Source organism: Pipistrellus kuhlii, unplaced genomic scaffold, assembly GCF_014108245.1.
Source record: "Pipistrellus kuhlii isolate mPipKuh1 unplaced genomic scaffold, mPipKuh1.p scaffold_m20_p_5, whole genome shotgun sequence".
NCBI lineage: Eukaryota > Metazoa > Chordata > Mammalia > Chiroptera > Vespertilionidae > Pipistrellus > Pipistrellus kuhlii.
In genome coordinates, this window is record NW_023425551.1 from 25036980 (window position 1) to 25058666 (window position 21687).

A 21687-nucleotide genomic window follows, 5' to 3' on the forward strand; every position below is an offset into this window, starting at 1 on the left:
GGATGTTTGACAGCCATATTCAGAGGTATTAGTGATATTTGTGATAACAAAGTCAAAAGTAGAAATAAGTGGGTTATAGGAAATATCATTACAGATGGAGGGAGCCGAGAAACTGAGGACATTGTATTGAATCATCTACCTGGGTATCAATTGGGGTAGTAGAGCTATAGAAGACACTAAGGTGAGGGCTACAGTCATCAGTGAGACGGGGAGATGGGGAACTGACCCAATGTGATACTTGTTTTATTCAAGTTATTTCTATGAGTCTTAGTTTTTAAAAGTCTGTTTACTATAGGAAAGACAGTAACATAAAAATCAAACCAGAAGGCCAAAACTCCCATAGCCCATCATTTCATCAGCGGGTGTTGGATTTTGATTAAGCCCTGTATCGGTTCATTGTCTGCTTATTCTGGCCTGGCCAGGTATTCCGTTTGCTTTGCTTACTCTCTTTTCATGGAAATGTGGCAGGGCTTGCTGTCACCATGTGTCTACCTCTTAACCAGGCCACCTGGGAAGCAAGCCCTCAAAGGAACAGGCCTTCTCATTGTGCCATTTGACCTCCCACCACAATGCGCTGATCTCTCCCACAGTGCTAAAATTTGGGACAGCCACTATTAATCATGATTATAAAATAGGGCAGCAGGCCTTCATTTATCAAAACTTGTTTCATTGTGGATGCCCTAGTTAGATAGTTTCTCATTATTTTCAGAATTGATCGTTTGATCACGCTCCTTGATCCATCCAGATCTTCCTTCAGTCCCGGTTACATTGACAAATTATTTGGTCAGTCTGTCCTCTCCACTCCCAGTGACCAGGGAACCCTTACTCCGGTGTGAGTGCGGCTGCTGCCAGGTTGTCTTGAACATCTGCTGATTGTTTTTGGACAGGGAATTATGGGGAGAGTGGAATGGACGCTTTCAAAGAGCTGGCTGCCCAGGAAGGCCTCTGCATCGCCCATTCAGACAAAATCTACAGCAATGCAGGGGAGAAGAGCTTCGACCGACTCCTGCGCAAGCTCCGAGAACGGCTCCCCAAGGCGAGAGTGGTGGTCTGCTTCTGCGAAGGCATGACGGTTCGGGGCCTCCTGAGCGCCATGCGGCGCCTGGGCGTGGTGGGCGAGTTCTCACTCATTGGAAGGTAAATCTCTCAATCTCTTCTCTCTTTCTCTGTTTCCCTTCTCCTCCCCCTCCCCCTCTTCCCCTCCTCTTCCTTCTCACTGAGAGTGGGGCTATTGTCATTTTCCTGATAGGTAAGAGTAGCGCTATAGATGACAAGATGATAAGACTTTTTCAGAAAGGGGTGGAAAGTTGTTGCCAGACTGTTTTACCCCAGGGAATTATTCTTCCCATTTGCTTCCCACCCCTTTCACCTCATCCCCAACACACACACACACACACACACACACACACACACACACACACACGTCTTCATACTTTATAAGCACAGAAATCTTAACAGGTACCAATTGATGGGGGTCAATAATAATTATAGAAATATATATTATGACTTAAAATGTAAAGGATTGACTAAGTGAAAATGAAAATGGAACTTGATAATATTCTTTCTTACACTTATGGGATAGCTCACATCAACGCTTTCAGTATGCGAGTTCTGGGATTGCAGGTGATGTGTGCCAAGATCTCTGCTCTTCTTTCTAGACCATATGTATTTGTGTGTGAATCACTTCCATATCACTCATAGAGATTTTAACCTAACAGATATCTTGTTAAATTTTCCATCTTCTAATGGTAAAAATTTCCAAGGAGCCTACTGAGTTTACTTAAATGAAAGCCTTATGGATCTTCTACTCTGTCACACTCATGTTCCAGATCTCCTTTTCTCCTCTCCTCTCTTCTACTGGCTAGCGTGCAATCATATCTCCCCTCCTGAAACACTCAACCACCGACCCTCTTGTCTAGGAAATTGGTGCTAGTGGCGTGGACATCCTCACTGGACCTTTCGCCTCCATTGCTGCACTTATGGTAATGATGACAAAAATGAGGAGACTAATCTCACTACACCTGTAACTAGAGGCACAGGACACTTGAAAGACTTTTTTTTTTTTTTTTTTAGAAGAAGGGAAGACAGAAACCAAACTAAATAAATAAAGTAACAAACAAAAAGTACTCTTTTGGCATGAGGAATTATGGGGTCAAGGTCAAAATATAAACCAAGATTAAGAAAATTACTGAATTTGGGTATAATTGTCACACTGCCACAAAGTGTTATTTTGGCAGCTTCAACATGATGCAGTGTGTGAAGCCATTTGAGGAGCAGGAAAGAAGGAACATTATTTCCTTAATGACTGGAAAAGATGTGAGCAGCATGGATGAAGTGTTATGAAAAATAAGGTTCTTATATATACACCAGGACAGATGGCCTGCAGATAGCCAGCCTTTTAAATTGTTTTTATAAAATGGCTGCTTTTTATAAAGAGTGCTTGTTTTTTAAAAAATTTCTCATGTTTACCATTTTCAAAGTAACAATAGTCTGTTTTGCAGTATTTATTCTCTTTAATATCCCTGAAGAGGCTATCTACCTGGGTTCTGGAGATCTTGAACAGATGTAGCAAATACGTGAGCTTTCGGGTAGACAGACTGCTTAATTGTGGAATACAATTATACAAAATGCTGCAGTGAGTAATTGGAGTATAAAGAGCTCATTTCACCATTATTCTTTAAAAGCTGGTCAGTGATGGTAATGTAGTTAACCTCTCCTGCTAACAATGCAGCTGAGCTCATGCAAGTATTTCTGAGAGCTCACGTGTGCTTGCTCATAAATAAGTCAGCTACATGTGATATCTACCTCTTTTACTCCTCTTGGTTTTCTGCCCCACCTCTGCTGGGTTGTACTGACATATCCTGGGGAAGCACGAGCACAATGAAAATGTCTGAGTTTCTGAGGACACTGCTCCCTGCACCAACGGTTACGGCCTAAAATGCATGGAGCCTTTGAGATACCAAGGTTATGCTACACTCGGTGCCTTTCTGGACTACATTCTCTGAGGTCTCTCGGTGTGGTATTGGCTTTTACTCTCATATCCAAGAGGATTTGGTGTGGGGGTAGGGGTGGGGGTGGGGGGAGACAGCTTTTTCTTCATTCTTTGTTCACAGCTCTATTTCTTCCCTGGGAGAGATATGAGTCCATAGGGAGCTGAGCAGGGGACAAAGCCAAGTGGTGACACTACACCATATCTGGAAGTAGCCTTCCCTTCAAATGCTTGATTCTTCACTTCTTGTGAAGATGAATTTTACTCTAACCTCTTCTCTGTACCTCATTCTAGTGAACTGTTGGTGGGCGTGGTTATCTCATTTCAACAGACATGTCCAGAGCATTCTGACTTAACACCAAGTTGCAATTTTGAGCTACATTTGTAATGCTGTCTAAATATATCTCCCGCCTCTTTAAAGGGGGTTTTGTTTACGAAATGATAAACTCCTTTGAGGCCAGGAGTCATTGTTTCGTTTCTTTGGCAATACAATGCATAATTCTGGCTGCTTCCAGATTCACAAGAGTGTATTGTGTAGATGGTGATGAACCTTTTTTCAATGAGGTAAAGATAAGTAAATCATGGTGAAGATTACAAGAGACATTTAATTTTTAAAAAATTAGGTCTTTCTGAGTGAAATTTATATTTTCTTGTCTCCATGACGCTTCTTCCCTCTCACATTTCACATCCAACATAGAAGGAAATGTTGTTGATGTTACGATTAAAACATATCCAGACTTCAACAACTTATTGCCACTCTTGTTGCTATCATTCTGGTTCAAACACCGTCACTTCTCATGCAGATTATTGAAATAATTTCCTAAGTGATCCTTGTTTCTGCCCACCATCTATTTTTAAGGCAAGGTGATCTTTTAAAAATTTAAGTCAGTTAATGTTAATCTTTACCTTACACATTCACTACCATAACGTAGCTTCCCTTTTTTATCATAACAAAATCTCACATTCTGTCATTGGGACTGAGTTCTTAGAATAATAAACTATAACTACAGAAATATATTTTTAGATAGAAATTTGTCAAAGATAACAAAAGCATTCTATATGTAATGAATGCAGGATATTTGAAAAATGAAACAAAACTCAACAAAACTTGGGCTAAGGGTTCTTGCTCTTTCTTCAAAGTGATTTTGTGAAGTCACATTTTATCTCTAAGTCTATTTTTAATACGTTTTTAGTGATTTTAGAGGGAGAATTAGGAAGAAGGAGAGAGATATAGAAACATCAATGAGAGAGAAACATCTATCAGCTGCCTCCTGCATGCCCCCTACTGGGGACTGAGCCTGCAACCCAGGCATGTGCCCTGATAAGGAATTGGACCAGCAGCGTCTTGGTGCATGGGGCAATGCTCAACCAACTGAGCCACACAGGCCAAACAAGTCTATTTATTTTTTACAAAAATTAATTATATGGATCCATATTATCTTTAAGTATTTTTCCAGTACTAGAATTTATAATATATAAAGACTATATGACCAAACTATGATCAATGGGAATGTAACTACAGATTGATTTTTCAGTAAAATTATTTATGAATTTACATTTCTCACTAGTCACCTGGTTAAAATAAAATAAAAATCATTGAATAGAGTGCTAGTATGTTAATCTGAAGAGATGGAATGTAGCCAACAGACTCACAGGAAAATCAAACCTTTGATTTTAGACAAATTGGCATGGTATTGTCATCAAGTAAATTAACTAACTGCAGTCAAGTTAATAATCATGCAAAAGAACATTCCTTCTTGGCTCTATGAAATTGCCTCTTTTGCGATGCTTCTTAAAATTGTGCTCACCATATATATATATTCATAATTTTAATAATGATGGCAATGATGACTATAATGATGATAGGACTTACCATATGCCAGGCACTGTTCTAAGCACTTTTTTAATGTTAACTGTTTACTTACCAGAACAATATAATGAGATTGTTACTAATATTTTTCTCACATTGATGCATAGAGATGTAAAGAACTTGCCACAAAGAACTGCAGCGCAAGAGCTGGGATTTGAATCTGGGCAATTTGACTTCAGAATCCATGTTCTTAATCACTAAGTTATTCTGGTGCTAAGTTTATTGTTTAGTTTAAGAGATGTCATTACCCTTACTTTCCCTTCAGTTTTCCCTTTCTTCTGGAGATTTATTTTATTGTTATTGTCTTTGGGAAAATCAACTGAATTATCTCTGTGAGAAAACTATTTTATAGTTCTAATTATTCTCTATTTCTTTGAATCCTTTTTAGTTATCTACTAGTAATAAATGTTTCATATGATAACTCAGTAAAGGGCCATTCTTTTCAAGCTCTTTATTTTTAATTTTTACATGAGAATTCATGATACCATTCTCTGTTTGCACACCAGTCTATATCTATGGAATTCTATTTATATAGAAGCCAATTTGTAATAAATGGGTAATATTTCTCTGAACCCCCATCACACCTCTGCTGCTGCCTCTGCTGGCAGCGCAAGCCTTGGCTGGCCCTGGGCGGCTGGGCAGCCACCATCTGAGGCTTGCCTATGCCTGAAGCCAGCCCTGGGCTCCACCGTCTTTGAGGATGTGATAGTCATTTAGCATATTCCCTCCTTATTGGCTGTAGGCACTGCCATCTTTGAGGGTGTGGCAGCAATTAGCATATTCCCTTCTTATTGGCTGTGGGTGCCACCATCTTTGAGGGTGGTCCAGTCAATTAGCATATTCCCTCCTTATTGACTGTGGGTGCTGCCATCTTTGTGACAGTAAGATGGTCAATTAGCTTATTCCCACTTTATTATATAGGATTACTACATCTTCTGAAGTCTCCACTGTACAAAATAAACATCCCATAAAAATAATTAGGTCAATACCTTTCTATTTTATTTCCTCTTTCTATTTTATTCTGGCTAATTCAATTATAAGTACATGGCCCTTACATTTCAAATGCCTATCCCTTATTGGTGTGTGCTGCTTTATCTGTCATCTCTCCTAATTCTGTTATTTTCTCAGCCATTAGATACACTTTCTGTTATCTGTCACTGCAGAGAAATTGCTCCTAGCATCTAAAACTTGATCCATTAAAATCCTAACACCATGATTTTTCGTGGAAACAAACAGCATTAAGCACATATTTAAGAAATGGTTGGAATGGAGCAAATTTCTTTTAATTTGGAAAAAAAGGCTATAGTTTCATTTTAAACAAAGAAAATACTTGTTTTTTTACAATGTAATTTTTGGGGTCTCTTTTTCTTCCAGGACCTGAACACATAATTGGAAAAGTGACCTCTTTACTCTTGAAACATAAGATGATATACCATGGTGTTATATTCACACACTTTTTTTTTTTTTTTTTTAATGAAAACTAATTATTTCAGCTGAAACCGGTTTGGCTCAATGGATAGAGTGTTGGCTTGGGGACTGAAAGGTCCTGGGTTCGATTCCGGTCAAGGGCATGTACCTTGGCTGCAGGCATATCTCCAGTAGGGGGTGTGCAAGAGGCAGCTGATCGATGACTCTCATCGATGTTTCTAACTCTCTATCTCTCTCCCTTCCTCTCTGTACAAAATTAATAAAATATATTAAAAAAAGAAAACTAGTTATTTCAGATCCAATGTTTTCATTATTAAAAAAGGGTAAATATATCTAAAGTTTGAAGCTTTCAGGCAGAATTTCAAAGCTTATGAACTATTAAGTAAATGTGGAGTTGCAGTGAAGTGTGACATTCCCCAAAGTGGATTATAATCAAGAGTCTGACAAAGCCAGTGATTATTTTAGGACAAGTGATGCTCACAGCTTACAGATACATAACCTGGTTTTCTCTACATTCCCAAGGGCAAAGAAGTGTTTACTAACCTGCTGACAGTCCATACCTTCCTTAAAACACTCCTGCTCCAAAGGCAGGTTCATGAGAGCTTTATGGAAGATTACCCTGTTAGAAAAGGGCTACAAGAAATATGTCCTAGGAAGGAGAGGGATTTGGCTCAGGTACTCTGGAGAATGAACATTATTTGTAGGATATTAAAAGGTATTCTGAGCATAGATCTTAGCCACAGAAATGCTCAGGATTTCCATAATAATTATTTTAAAAATTAAGTATTATTTATATTATTTTTATATTGAATTTATTGAGGTGACATTGGTCAATAAAATCATTTAGGTTTCAGGGGTATAATTCTATAACACAATATCTGTGGCAGATGGTTTGCATTCAGTTTAGTGATGATTAACCCTTCATACCAACCCATATTTCCACGTTTCAAATAATGGACATTTGAAAGCTGAGGCTCTACTGTCAGTATTAGAGACACTGAAGAGAAGGACTTCGAGTGCCTTCTGCATTGGCTCAGTTTGGGTGAAAAAGGAGGTCATTGTGATTTAGCCTAGTTTGTTTTTGAGACTGATCCAAGACAACAGGGAATTTATCTTAATACATTTTCATAGTTCATATGACAGTCGATTCCCAACCAAGCTGCACACCAGAAGCTTCAGAGAGGGGCATTTAAATTGCAGATTTCTGATTCTCATTCCAGGCTTTCAGTAGTATTTCTTTTTTTTTTCTTCTTTTTTTAAAATATATTTTATTGATTTTGTACAGAGAGGAAGGGAGAGAGATAGAGAGTTAGAAACATCGATGAGGGAGAATCATCGATCAGCTGCCTCTTGCACACCCCCTACTGGGGATGTGCCTGCAACCAAGGTACATGCCCTTGACCGGAATAGAACCTGGGACCTTTCAGTCCCCAAGCCGACGCTCTATCCATTGAGCCAAACCGGTCTCGGCTCAGTAGAATTTCTCGATGAGGGACTTTAGATCTTCTTCCTGGTCTTTTTCCTTTAAAGCAATAGATATAAGTTAAGTTTCAGAACCATTACTCTGAGTGCCTACATCCCTGCTTAGCACTCGGATGGCATTCACTCTTAATGAATTGCTGATAGGACAGATTTGCAAAGGGAGGATGAAATGAAAACTTGTCATCCCACACTTTACCTCTGTTTTTTATTTATTTATTTTATTCCTTGGAATTTACATACCTTCAAGATTTTTGTTTTAAAGTGATAGTAGATCTGAGGTTAATAAGTAACAACGGTAATAACAGCAGCAGTAACAGTAATAAACACTATTTGCAACTATGCTTTCTGTCTTCTCTTGATGCCCAGTCTGGGTTATCAACCTACCCTCTAAAACATAGCCATGTCCCACTCTTCAGATGAATCAAGGTTCAGTGTGGGAAGCATTAAACTTGTGACAAGTTTAGCTTCAGTCATCTCTGAGTCAAAGTTTGCACAGGGCTGACCAACTCCCATTTTTTGCTATTGCCAGAGTTGGGGGCTGATGACTGAGTTGCTTCATAGCTGCTTATCTGCCTATATCATAAACCTAGGGACTTTGTAAAAACTGTCAGCTTCCTGGACCTCACCACCTTTCAATTCTACAATAGTTCAAAATTGGGATGGATCAAGAAATTTGTATGTGCTTTTAATTCAGCCTTATGGAAATCCACCAATTTTAAGTATGCAACTTGATGAGTTTTGGTAACTATATAGAGAGGCAGAAAAATCCTCATATAGAACATTTCCATCATTGCACAATGTTCCCTAGTGCCCTTGGCAATCACTCCTCTCCAACCTCTGGCCATAGGCAACCTGTGATTTGCTTTTTGTTATTATTACACTTTTGCCTTTTCTAGAATTTCATACATAGAGAATCATGTAGAATGTAGTCTTTTATGTCTGAGCTTCTTTTTTTTTTAAATTAAATTGGAGAAATGCTTTCAAGACACATCTATGCTATTGTATGTATCAGTAGCTTCTTTATTGTTGAATAGTATTCCATGGCATGGAAAATCATGTATAAGTCTTTGCATGGATATATATTTAATTTTCTTTAAGAAATTTCTAGAGGTGAGATTAAGCACCACAGGGTATTGTATATTTAACATTATAAGTTCAACTTTATAAGAATCTGCTGGACTATTTTTCAAAGTGACTATATAGTTTTGCAGTAGCACCAGCCGCGTATGCAAGTTTTAATTCCTCCACATCTTTACCAAGATAGTATTGTGAGTCTTTTTACTTTTAGGTATTCTACTGGGTGTTTGGAGGCATCACTTTGTGTTTTTAATTTGCCTTTTTCTACTGACTAATAATCTTGAATTTTTTTATGTGCTTATTTGCCACTTTACTTTTTTGGGGGTAAATCCTTTGTATACATCTATGTCCATTTTATTATTAGGTTGCTTGTCTTATTATGAAGTAGTAAAAGTCCTTTATAATTCTGGGCCAAATTCATTTATAATATACAAGGATGGGCAAAATAGCTTAATAATAATAATAATAATAATAAAATAATGTCATAATAAATAATACAAGAATAATCTTTGTGTTTCATGTACTCACAACTATAAACCTACTTTTGCCTCTGTATATGTATCCATATATTTTCTCTCAGTATGTGTCTCAAGATTCAGTTTTGTTCATAGTATTTTTAGAAGATGCAATGTTTTAAACTTCAAAAATCCAGTTATCAATTTTTTATTTTACAGTTTATACTCTTCATGTTCTATCAAAAATAGCTGTATAGCTGTATCCACTCCAAGGGCATAAACATTTCTGCTGAAGTTTTACTAGGTGTACCAGTTTATAGTGCGGATTTTGTAATCCCAGCCTGCGCTCCGCTGTGGAGGTGCGGGCTAGTCCCCCTGTCCCTGTCTGTATCTGCTCAGGGCCTCACCTGCACATGCAACCTCCCCCTCTTCTTTTGTGACCCATTATGGCATCCTGGCCCAATTTGCATTTTATACACACACACACACACACACACACACACACACATATATACATACATACATATATATACATATATATTACTTTCCTATCAACTTGCTTAATTGATTATTTTTAGCATTCCATTTATTTTATATTTTACTCTGTGTTTTTGAGAAACCGTGTAATCCAGGGTCATGAGCATTTACACCCATGTTTCTTTTCTAAGAGTTTCATAGTTTTATCTTTTACAGTTAGATTGCTGACTCAGTTTGACTTAATTTTGTATAGGGGATGAAGTAAGGGCTTAACTTTTTCCTTTTTCATGTAGAAATACAATTATTCCAGCATTATTTATTGAAAGGACTATCTTTTTCATAAGTAACTGTTTTGGCATTGTTGTAAGAGACCAATTGAACATAAATATAAAGGTTTAATTTTTAACTCTCAATTTTGAACTGATTTAAATCTCTAGCCTTATGTACCACACTGTTGTAATTATGGCAGTTTTTTAGTAACTTTTGAAATAGGAAAGTTTGAATCATCCTACCTTTCTATTGGTTATATTGTTCTGGTTATTTGGATCCCTTGAATTTCCATATGAATTTCAAGATTAGTTTGTAAATTTCTGCCTAAAAAAGGCAGTTGGTGTTTTGATAGGCATTGCATTTAATCTCTAGATCCTTTTATGGAGTATTGCTATTTAACAATATGAAATATTTAAGTCCATAAATGGGATGTCTGTCCATTTAAATCTTCCTTAATATCTGTGAATAACATTTTTGGTGTACATGCATTGCAATTATTTTGTTAAATTTATTTTTAATTATTTCATTTTTTGATGCTATTATAAATGAAAATTCTTAACTTTATTTCTCTTGTGTAATGGTCATCCTTTCACAGATTATACAATAGCTAATACCCTGGGTAAATCAATCATTGGAGAAGTTATTTACTTATACTCTCTTCAATTCTTTCAACTCCTAATATCAGAACAAACCAAAGATTGCCCTAAAAAATTACCCATGCCCTCATTTAAGTGCATCAGTAACTAGAAAGTATGACCTAAAGGGCTTCTGGGTTTGGCATTCATCTCTAAGGAAGAGATAAACAGGTATATTTTCTCTTTTTTGCTTAGCAAATGAAGCACATCGTATAGTAATTAAAATGCACTCTAGTCAGTGGCTATGGGAATTGAAGGCTTACTAAAAACTCAAGGGAGCTGGAATTGCAAAATGGTCTCATTAACAAAGTACAGAAGAGCAGCTTGCATGCATGTTTTGCCAACATAAAGTAGAATATTAAAATTGTTAGGCACATTCTTTCTCTCTTTGCAAGTAAGCTCATGCTTTTCCCTTTCTCCTTTGCTTCTCTGCCTTTCTTTTCCGAAGCTCCAAGTGCCCTTCTTTTGCCTCTGTAACTCCTTTTCTGAGCCCAGGCAGCCTAGCTGACTCACCTTTTCTACCTCTGTGTCTTTTAAAAGAAGCTTTCTTTTATAATTTGAAAAGAATAATTAAAACAATTTATTGATTTTGGGAATTTCACTGCATCTTATTGAGAAATTTTAGTATTGTTATGAAATCACTTAATGAAGCTTGCTTATAGTTTTAAAAGGATACTCTTGAGTTCATTAAGTATGTTTCAGGGTTAGAGATGCTTATAATTGTATCCCCAAGGCTTTGTGTCTTGAGTTTTCTGTGAAGAGAGAAAGGTGTTTGCTGAGCCAGATGTTCTGCAAAGAAAGACTTGTAAAATGCAAATAGTTTTCATGTATCTGAGATCTTGTAACCTCAAGGCTGGACTTGGGGAGAATCTGCTTTTGAACTCACTCAATTTGCTGTTGCCAGATCACGTTCTTGCTGATGATAACTTATTGCCACATGGGCCTTCCATATGGATAGCTCATAAGACATCTGACTTCTCTAGAGCAATATAGAAAGAGGAAAAGAGGGAAAGAGATGGAGGAGGGAGGGAGGGAGGGAGGGAGGGAGGGAGGGAGGGAGAGAGAGAGAGAGAGAGAGAGAGAGAGAGAGAGAGAGAGAGAGAGAAAGAGAGAGAGAGAAAGAGAGAGAGAGAGAGAGAGAGAGAGAGAGAGAGAGAGAGAGAGAGAGAGAGAAAGAGAGAGAGCAAGGCAAGGTAGGGGAGGAAGGGAGAGAGACAGAGAGGGAGAGGTCGTGGTTTATTTATAATATAATCATGGAAGTGATGTCCCATTGCTTTTGTCATTAGAAACATATCACTAGGTTTATTGGCATGAGGGAAGGTGCATGCATAAGAGATTGAATACCAGAATGCAGAATGATTTTAGTGGCTGTCTATTGCAGATATGAAAACAGAACTACAGTACTTGCATTTGTAATTTACTTTTTAAAAAATAAGAATTTGGCTTGTATTTATTTTATGGCCTTGTTTTTAAAACTATTGAGGAATCATGGTGAAGCTTTTGCAATGGCACCATTAAAAGACATAAGTACCTAAATTTCATTTTCTGAGATTTGTAGCAGATATTTATTATAACCTCTAATTTTCTCTGGATGTCATCCATTCAAAAAGCTTTAGGAAAGTCTATCTCTATTTGCCTATACTAGAGGTGCATGAAATTCATGCCCAGGTAGGGCCCAATCAGGGCCTTCTGGCTGCCAGCCAGGGCCTTCCTTCCCTGGCTGCTGGCTCCTGGCTGGGGCCTTCTTTCATTCTGCAACACCCTCTGGTGGTCAGTGCACATCATAATGAGTAATCAAACTCCCAGTCTCCTAGTTGAACTCCGGAGATGACACTTTGCATGTTAGCCTTTTATATATAAAGATAGGTGATGTTTCTTGGTTAGATTTATTATATTATCCAAGAAACTTGAGGAGCAGTATATTAAAAACAGAAGCATTTTACTTTATAGAAGTTGGTTTACTTTATAGAAGTTGATTTTTCTTCAAAATGGTAAATAGTAAAATACAATACACATAAGAATAAATGCAGAATTTATCCAAAATTTATCATAAATCCAAAATACCCTCTTCTGGCTCATTGAAATAAAAAAAGAATATCACAAACTGGAATTTTCAAATCCTTATTTGAAAACTTTATTATAAACTTTATTTCATATTGCAAGGAAACTAACAAATAAAAGGGTTTATCCTCCTAGTGGGATAAGAAATGCCTAATGTCTCCCCTAAAGATAATAAGTTATATTGGGATTTGAAAATATACTGTTACATTTAACAGAACATGCTGGAATGTTTATGCACACACGTCCTATATAACAAAAGGCTAATATGCAAATCAACCAAACGGCAGAACAACTGGTCACTATGATGTGCACTGACCACCAGGGGGCAGACACTTAATACAGGATCTACCCCCTGGTGGTCAGTGAACTCCCACAAGGGAAGCGCTGCTCAGCCGGAAGCTAGACTCACAGCTGGTGAGCGCAGTGGCAGTGGCAGGAGCCTCTCCTGCCTTCATAGCAGCACTAAGGATGCCCTAAGCCAGCAGTTGGACATCCCCCAAGGGTTCCCAGACTGCAAGAGGGTGCAGGATGAGCAGAGGGACTTCCCCAAGTACACGAATTTTATCCACTGGGTCTCTAGTCTATAATAATAAAAGCATAATATGCTAATGAGACTGGATAGCCAAATGACCTTCTGGACATCCTTTTGGACATCCTTCCGTACAATCTTTCAGACAGCCTTCTAGACAAAGCTGAGGCTTCAAAGGTCAAGGCAGGTAGCCATGGATGTGAGGGCCGAGCCCTTGCATGAATTTTGTGCATTTAGCCTCTAGTATGTTATAATAGCTTTGTGGCTTTGGAAAATACCTCTAACCCTCCTCTGCTTTTATGAAAGGAAGACAAATAATTTTACCAAATATAATACCCATTTTGTACGTATTCTGTTGATTAAATGATAAAATAGAAGCATAATAAGTCTAGGGCCTCTATTTAGCTCATTGCTGAATCCCTAGTACACCTATAACAGTGTCTAGAATTTAGTAGGTATTCAGTACATATTTGACATTAAATAATCCTGGCCAGTTTAGTACCTGACAGACAGAAACAGTCAATAAATGTTGGCAATTGTGAGGATCTATTCAGCAATATAATTGATTTTTCTTAAGTCAGTGAGGATCTTTTAACTAGAAGTAGTCAATCAGAAACTTTAGAACCACCTAACAGGAGCAGGAAGAGATTGCTGTATTAGAAGATTTATTGGTCTGCATGGTTTTAAGTCATGCTATGTTGTCATTGTTTTTTTGTTTTTTTTTAAGAATTGATGGATCAATAGGCCTGCCTCCATTTTGAAGATTAAAGAAAATAGTTATAGTTTTAATGCCTCCCCATGGGGCTTATCTTGTCAATGGGGGTGAGGAAGTCAGTATTAAAAACTTAGAGATCCTGACTTACTTAATTTTTGGTTTAAATCACTTGCTTCTATCTCCTCTAGAATAAATAGCTCAAAAATATTTGAAAGAAAAAAATATCTATAAGTTTTCCTTTAAGATAAATTAAATATAGTTCTTTCATGTTTTCTAAGCAATAAGGAAATTGTATATATTATATGCCAAAATAATTAATTGATTTAGTAAGTTTTAGAGGACATAATTATATCTTTTAACTAATTTTTCTAAATTGACTATTAAATTAGATCAAATAACTGCTCTAATAGAATAGTTTTTGATTAGTAGCCATAAGAGTTGGAAATACTTGAATTCTGGCTCCAGCTTCGCCACTCATGCTAAAAGACCTTGAGGAAGTTCTGCAACCATTTTATAGAGAAGCACAATACTAGTACCCACCATCAGGGCTACTGCAACCTTGAATGAAGGTAATGGAATTTAAATACTGAACAGAATTCTCCCGCATGCCATTAAGACACAACATATTAGCAAAAATTTTAGTCACATTACTAATGGGCTCTGAGCTTTCTTTTATTCCTGAAGCATTATGTATTTGGCCTCAAGTCTGTAAATTTCCAAATGCAGCACAAAGACAGGAAGCAACCAAATAAGGGAGCCTTCTGTGTCTGACCTTTAGACCATTGTTCCAACATATGATTTCCTAGTCCCAACCCAGCGGAGTCACAAGAGCTGACATGTATTAGTATTCCCACTGTGTCTTTCTCTGACAACTCATAGCAGCTAGAATAGAACAAGGCTGAGTTACTTTTTAATCTTAAAAATTTTAGATTCTCTTTCTGCTTGATATGTTCTGCAAGTAGTTTGCACACGTTAAATTTCATTTTTCTTCCTCTAGGATACTATTAAAATGTGTTCTTAAATTTGGTTCTCTTTTATTTTCTATAAAACCCAATGTCTTTATTTTTTATAGGTGTGCTGTTCCTAAATTTCTGTTTCTGAAATTTTTTAGTATATTAAAATTTAATATTGACATATTTGGAGCTATTCTGAGCCAGATAACTTATGAGTGACATTTTTGTAACATTAATCTCATCATTTTATCAGTTGTCATTACTTAAATTGGATCTTTGCCTTCACTGGATTTTTTTTCACTTGCTCATTAAATATTATATACATATGTTACAATTTCAGCTTGGCCATTTCTAATCCTTGTCTTGTAAATACATTTTAAAGCAAAATTATAGCCAAGAAAAATAACTTTGAAAGACCACTTTCTCATAGTTATGTAAGTATTATTCTTTACAGGTCATAGACAATAATTTATTTTTTATAGAATTCTTCCCTTTTGGGTATTATTTTGATATATTGATACTTTACTTTTTAGAACAGTTTTTAGAACAGATTTACTGAAAATTTGTTAATAGTACAGTTCCCACTACCCAGCATTTAGTGTCTCACATTTTGTTATGATTAATGAATCAATATTGACACGTTACTATTAACCAACATCCGTATTTTATTTGTATTTTTAAAGTTTTTAGCTATGATAATATCCATTTTCTGTTCTAGGATACACACATTACACTTAGCTGTCATGTCTCCTTAGTCTCCTCTAGGCTGTGACAGTTTCTCAGACTTTCTTTATATGTGATGACCTTGACAGCTTTGAGGAGTACCAGTCAGGTATTTTGTAGAATGCTATTCAACTAGGATTGTTGAATAACATTCCTGCTGTTTTCTTCTCATGATTTGACTGGAATTACATGTTTTTGGGAGTAAGACCACAGAGGTAAAGTATCATTCTCACTGTATCATACCAAGATTTAGTAAATACTACCAAGATGACTAATCCTTGTTGATATTGAACCTAATTATCTACTTCTTGTATATAAGAAAAATAATGTGCCTTTTTTATTTTATTTTTTAATTGTTTAAAGTATTACATATGTCTCCAACCCCCCCCCCCCCCCATCGACCCCTCCATGGCCAATTCCATCCTCCCAGGTCAAGCTGCCACTGCCTCAGTGTCCATGTCCATTGGTTATGCTAATATACATGCATACACATCCTTTGATTGATCTCTTACATCTCCCTCTACTCCCGCTGACCTTCCCTTTGAGATTTGACAGTCTGTTCAGTTCTTCTCTGTTTTTGGATCCATTTTTGTTCATCAGTCTATGTTGTTCATCATAGTCCACAAATGAGTGAGATCATGTGATATTTCTTTTTCTCTGACTGGCTTATTTCTCTTAGCATAATGCTCTCCAGTTCCATCCATGCTGTTGCAAATGGTAAAAGGTCCTTCTTTTTTATAGCAGCATAGCATTCCACTGTGTAGATGTACCACTGTTTTTTAATCCACTCATCTGCTGATGGGCACTTAGGCTGTTACCAAATCTTAGCTGTGGTGAATTGTGCTGCTATGAATATAAGGATGCATTTGTCCTTTCTGATTGGTGTTTCTAATTTCTTGGGATATATTCCTAGAAATGGGATTAGTGGGTCAAATGGGAGTTCCATTTTTAACTTTTTGAGGAAATTCCATACTGTTTTCCATAGTAGCTGAATCAGCCTGCATTCCTATCAGCAGTGCATGAGGGTTCCTTTTTCTCCACATCCTTGTCAGTGCTTGTAGTTTGTTGATTTGTTGATGATAGCCATTCTGACAGGTGTGAGATGGTACCTTATTGTTGTTTTGATTTGCATCTCTCAGATGATTAGTGACTTTGAGCATCTTTTTACTTGTCTCTTGGCCTTCTGTATGTTATATTTTGAGAAGTGTCTATTTAGGTCCTTTGCCCATTTTCTTATTGGATTGTTTATCTTCCTTTTGTTTAGTTGTATGTGTTTCTTATAAATTTTGGAGACTAACCCCTTATTGGAAATAACATTTGGCAAATATGTTCTTCCATGCATTGGCTTTCTTGTTGTTTTGTTGATGGTCTCTTTTGCTGTCCAGTGGATAATCTGCTCTTTTAAAGGTCATGCTTGTTTGGATACCAAATATTTATGCAGATGTTGTTTTAATGCATTCATGTTTGGGACTGTCTGTTCCAGACCAACCTTCCCCTGCTTTATTCCAAACAACTTCTACTGGCATTGCTCAAGGTGAAGCTGAGTAAGAGGTAACCCTGTGATTTTAATTCAAAGCTCTCAGTCCACCTAAAGAAGGATTCTAGTCTAAGCTAGAGGTACAGGAATGAAAGTGGGGTGTTGAGTATAATACATTGGAAGAGGATTTTATAAGAAATAGACACTGGTCCAAACCTAAATACTAAAAACTCTTAGTAATCTATTTTCAGATATAAGTAAAGTATCAGACTACAAACTACTGAAGAATTACAGTTATACAAATTGGGAAAATATAGTGTGTTGAAGAAAATAAACTCAGCACTCTCATTTGCACATTTGTTCTTAGGACTAATCCTGGGACCACAATCTAGACCTAAGGCAGTAAGACTAATTTCAGACCTCACTGTTAGAAATGCACCGGTTATCCAGGGCATTGCAAGGCTGGGCTTGCAGAGAGATGACCTTGGTAATATCACTTAAACATTTGAAGAAGGAATGGGCTGGTTTTTATATAGTGTCTATAGATTGAACATTCTGCTTATTTATTTACATGAGAGGAAATTGAAGGACAAGGTACCCATTTTTTAATTTGTACAAGTGGGTAGCATGTCCAGAATTAGAACTCAAGTCTTCAGTTTTCCTAGTCTCTATTCCTTTTCTTTCTAGAGTTTTTAGAAATCTTCATAAAAATTTATTTACATTTTGTATTATTTAAGTCATATCCATTTTATCCAGAATTCTATTTTAACTGTGTGGATTTTTTTGTTTTTTGTTTTTTGTTTTGTTTTGTTTTGTTTTTTTGATTTTTTTTTTTCATTACAGGACCAACTTCTATAAGGGCTTTATTAGATTTTGTTTTTGCTCATATTAGGCATCAAACTTTCTAATTACATATTACTTTATTTTCATTGATGATGAAAGGGTAAAACTAAGCTTTTGTCTTTTCTTTTTTTAAATATATTTTATTGATTTTCTACAGAGAGGAAGGAAGAGGGATAGAGAACTAGAAACATCGATGAGAGAGAAACATCGACCAGCTGCCCCCTGCACATCCGCTACTGGGGATGTGCCCGCAGCCAATGCACATGCCCTTGACCAGAATCAAACCTGGGACCCTATAGTCCGCAGACCGATGCTCTATCCACTGAGCCAAACCTTTTTCGGCAGCTTTTGTCTATTTTCATTGATCGTGCAAAAGAGGAAAATAGTCCTCACTGATTCTGAGATCATCATATATTATATATACTTTTACACACAAAACAAATTATATATTAGATCACTTAGGGAGATAAATGTGAAATAAAAATTGTATGGGGTGATATCAATTGATGAGTTTTTTTCTACTTCTATTTTAAGAAATAACTGACTGGTTTTTGTCCTATGGGTTTTGAGAGCTTGTTTGGAGGTTCTAGCAGGGGAGCGCAGCTACTCCTATACCCTTGACCGAAGACCGGTCCTCTCCTCTTGGGGGAAAGTCGTCCTCTTCGACCGAGCGCGCAGCTTCGGGAGGGACGCACATGGATCGGTGAGGGAAGAGGGGGACACCCGCCTAGCCAGCCAGATCAGCCGAATCAACCCTGGCGATCAATGGGGTGACAGATGTCGCAGCCAGATCGCCCTCACATCCTGTCCTATGGGTTTTGAAACTTTAATAATTTCAATTTTTTTATATAAAAAATGGACTGTAGAATTCCAATGTCATGAATGTAAAGTTTATTAGAATTGGTTTTCTTCATAGTACCTTTATAAGCTTTTTATGGTTTATTTTTTCTAGCCCACAGCCTGATTGTTTTTTAAATAAACTGAACTCTAGCTATAGAATTATCTTAAAAAAGAGTACTATCTTAATATGTGACTTGAAGCAAAATTGACTTTTGAGTAAAAACTCACTTTCAATAATTTAAAAAATTATAATTATAACTATAATTCTGATGAGCTCTAGTTATAATGGCTGAAGAGACATAATCCTGGTTTAACTAGAAATAACCTCAACATGATGACACACTTAAAACCCAAAGGTTATGAAATATAAAATTATAAAAAAAATCTGCTGGGGAGCATTTAGACCAAGAAAAGAATTACACCATTTTCTCTTCTCAAAAACTGAGGGTTATTTTATAAAATGAATTTCACTGGGGTGACACTGGTCAACATGTTCATATATTATAGATTTTAGATATGGTTTTCCATGTTACAAGGCCTGTATATTGCATCATGTATCTACTACCCAAAGTCAAGTCTTTTCCAGTCCCCATATATTAGGACCTACTTCTCCCCTCACCTTCTTCCCTCTCACAACCACCACACTGCTGTTTGTGTAAATTAGTTTCAGTTTTATAACCTACATATGAGTGAAATCATATGGTTCTTAGCCTTTACTAACCGACTTATTTCACTTAGCATAATATTCTCAAGGTCTATCCATGTTGTTCCAAATGGCAAAAAAAGATGAGGATAATTTATTTTGTTTTTTCTTTCTTTCTCCATTTATAATCCACAAGCTGCTCCAGATGTACTTTGTAGCTGTGACACTGGTGACACCTGCATCCATCAATCATATTTAATATCAAAACAACATACCTGGGTACCAAGCCTCCTTGAAAAATTATAATGCTTTCATTAATCTTGGTAGCAAATGTCAGTGTTTATTGTTCCAGGGTCATGAGCAAAGGTTTAAGCTTGATGAAGACATATTCTTTGATCAGTTATCTTGGGGTTTTGATGCATGAGTGTTATCTTGTTCCGTAAAGTAACAGCTTTCCTTTTCTGTGCCTAATGGTCTCCATCTCTGAGAAGGCAGCTCTGGCTTTGCTTCTGCTGTGCCGGTAAGGGAGCAGCAGTGGCAGGAAGGAGCTTTCTTCTCTACCAATAGCCAGAGACCCGAGAACAAAAACTCATTTCCCTTTGGTGATAAATGTAATCTATCTGACAAGATGAAAAGTCCTGATTACCCTCTTGCATTAGGGCCTGCAGGTCAAGCATATCAGTCCCATAGTCTGGGGCTACCTGTAATCAGGTGCTAGTGTATTCATCAACGACCAAATTCAGGTGATTTAACTTGCAACCTTGCATGAAGCACGCCTTCTCCTAAGCTGCCTCACAGAGAGGGGGCAGCATGATGAGAAGGATTCTGCTCTCAGAGGTATGGGGGTTTCAGGTACTGCACCATGCTCTTTAAATTTGCCACATACTCATCCAGTGGGGTGTGCTGCTTGGGATTCTCATCTTTTAGTGCACTGTCATTGGCATCAAAGAAAATTTTAACTGCTACTGGGTTATCCAAAATGTTCCCTTTCCTGATTAACCTTGGAAGGATCATTTTGGCTCACCTAGTATGATAGTCTGAATATCCATGATTCAGAACATCACATTTTCAGACCAGCTTGTCAGACAGTAGTGCACCCCCTCTACCCTGCTGGAAAGACAATTTCCACATGGCTTGAATGTGTCTGGAAGGAACATGCTGGGGCTGGAGAGGCAGGCAGGGTGAGCAACTGAGGATAATTGCACTAACACACCTCAGATACACAAATAGATGTGTAGTGCACGTGTATAACAAATGCATTTCAAGAGATTGCAGTGAATACAAAATGATCTTAGAAGGAGGCTAGGGAACTTGAAATGTTCACACATAACTTGCCACCTCTTAAAAACAAAAAAAGTACATAAACTCTCCAAAGAGTAATGGTGAGAAATGAAGTGTTGTAGGCACTGAATAATGAAGTCTTCATGATAGTTAAACAAAATATGTTTTATGTCCTCACTGTAAGTTATGAACATGGTCAAGATTGAGAAGAAAACTCCAAGTTTTAGTAATAATTAATGTCGTTTTTAAACATTCATTTAAAATCTTGCTTGGTGTTGACTTGTATTGACATAACCTTCAAACACGTGATATCTACAGAACGTGTGAAGTGCAATTAACAAGTTTTGCTTGAAAAAGTTTGTGTTTGGTTTGGTTTTTGTTGCAAAACTAGGGCTAAGAAGATGGCGGATGAAGAGCATATTCGGCACTGCATGCTTTACGAGTTCCAATTAGGAAGAAAAGCAAGTGAGGCTGCAAAAAACATCTGTAGTGCTCTTGGTCAAGATGCAGTTAGCGCCAGAAAATGCCAGCGTTGGTTTGAGAAATTTCGCGAGGGAAATTTTTCGTTAGATGACAAGAGTGGTCGAGGCCGTGTGTCCAATTTTGATCAAGAAGCTCTTCAAGCTCTTTTGGTGCAAAATCCTCAAATTACCCAACAAGAGATTGCGACAACTTTCAATTGTTCACAAAAAACATTTTCTAATCAATTGCGTGCACTTGGCAAAGTCCAAAAGTTTGGAAAATGGGTTCCTCATGAGTTGACCGACAACAACCGTTGTCAAAGAGTCACAATTTGCAGTTCGCTCCTCTCTCGTCAAAACCGTTTGCCATTTTTAGAGCAAATTGTTACCAGAGATGAAGAATGGGTACTGTATGTTAATTTGAAAGGGCGGCCTCAATGGTTGGACAAAAATGAGGCTCCGCAGCCCACGCCAAAAC

The 21687-nt window shown here is 37.2% G+C and overlaps 1 protein-coding gene and 1 pseudogene across 3 annotated transcripts in view; one reads left to right on the forward strand and one right to left on the reverse strand.

Annotated features, from left to right (window-relative positions):
* Window positions 1–21687, forward strand: part of GRM1 (glutamate metabotropic receptor 1) — a 276789-nt gene that overhangs the window by 83518 nt on the left and 171584 nt on the right. For all 3 annotated transcript variants that reach the window (XM_045572851.1, XM_036414734.2, XM_036414733.2), the window contains exon 3: window positions 888–1137. In XM_045572851.1, coding sequence (XP_045428807.1) covers window positions 888–1137 — 250 coding nt within the window. The remainder of the gene's footprint in view (window positions 1–887; window positions 1138–21687) is intronic.
* LOC118705419 lies at window positions 19895–20598 on the reverse strand (annotated as a pseudogene).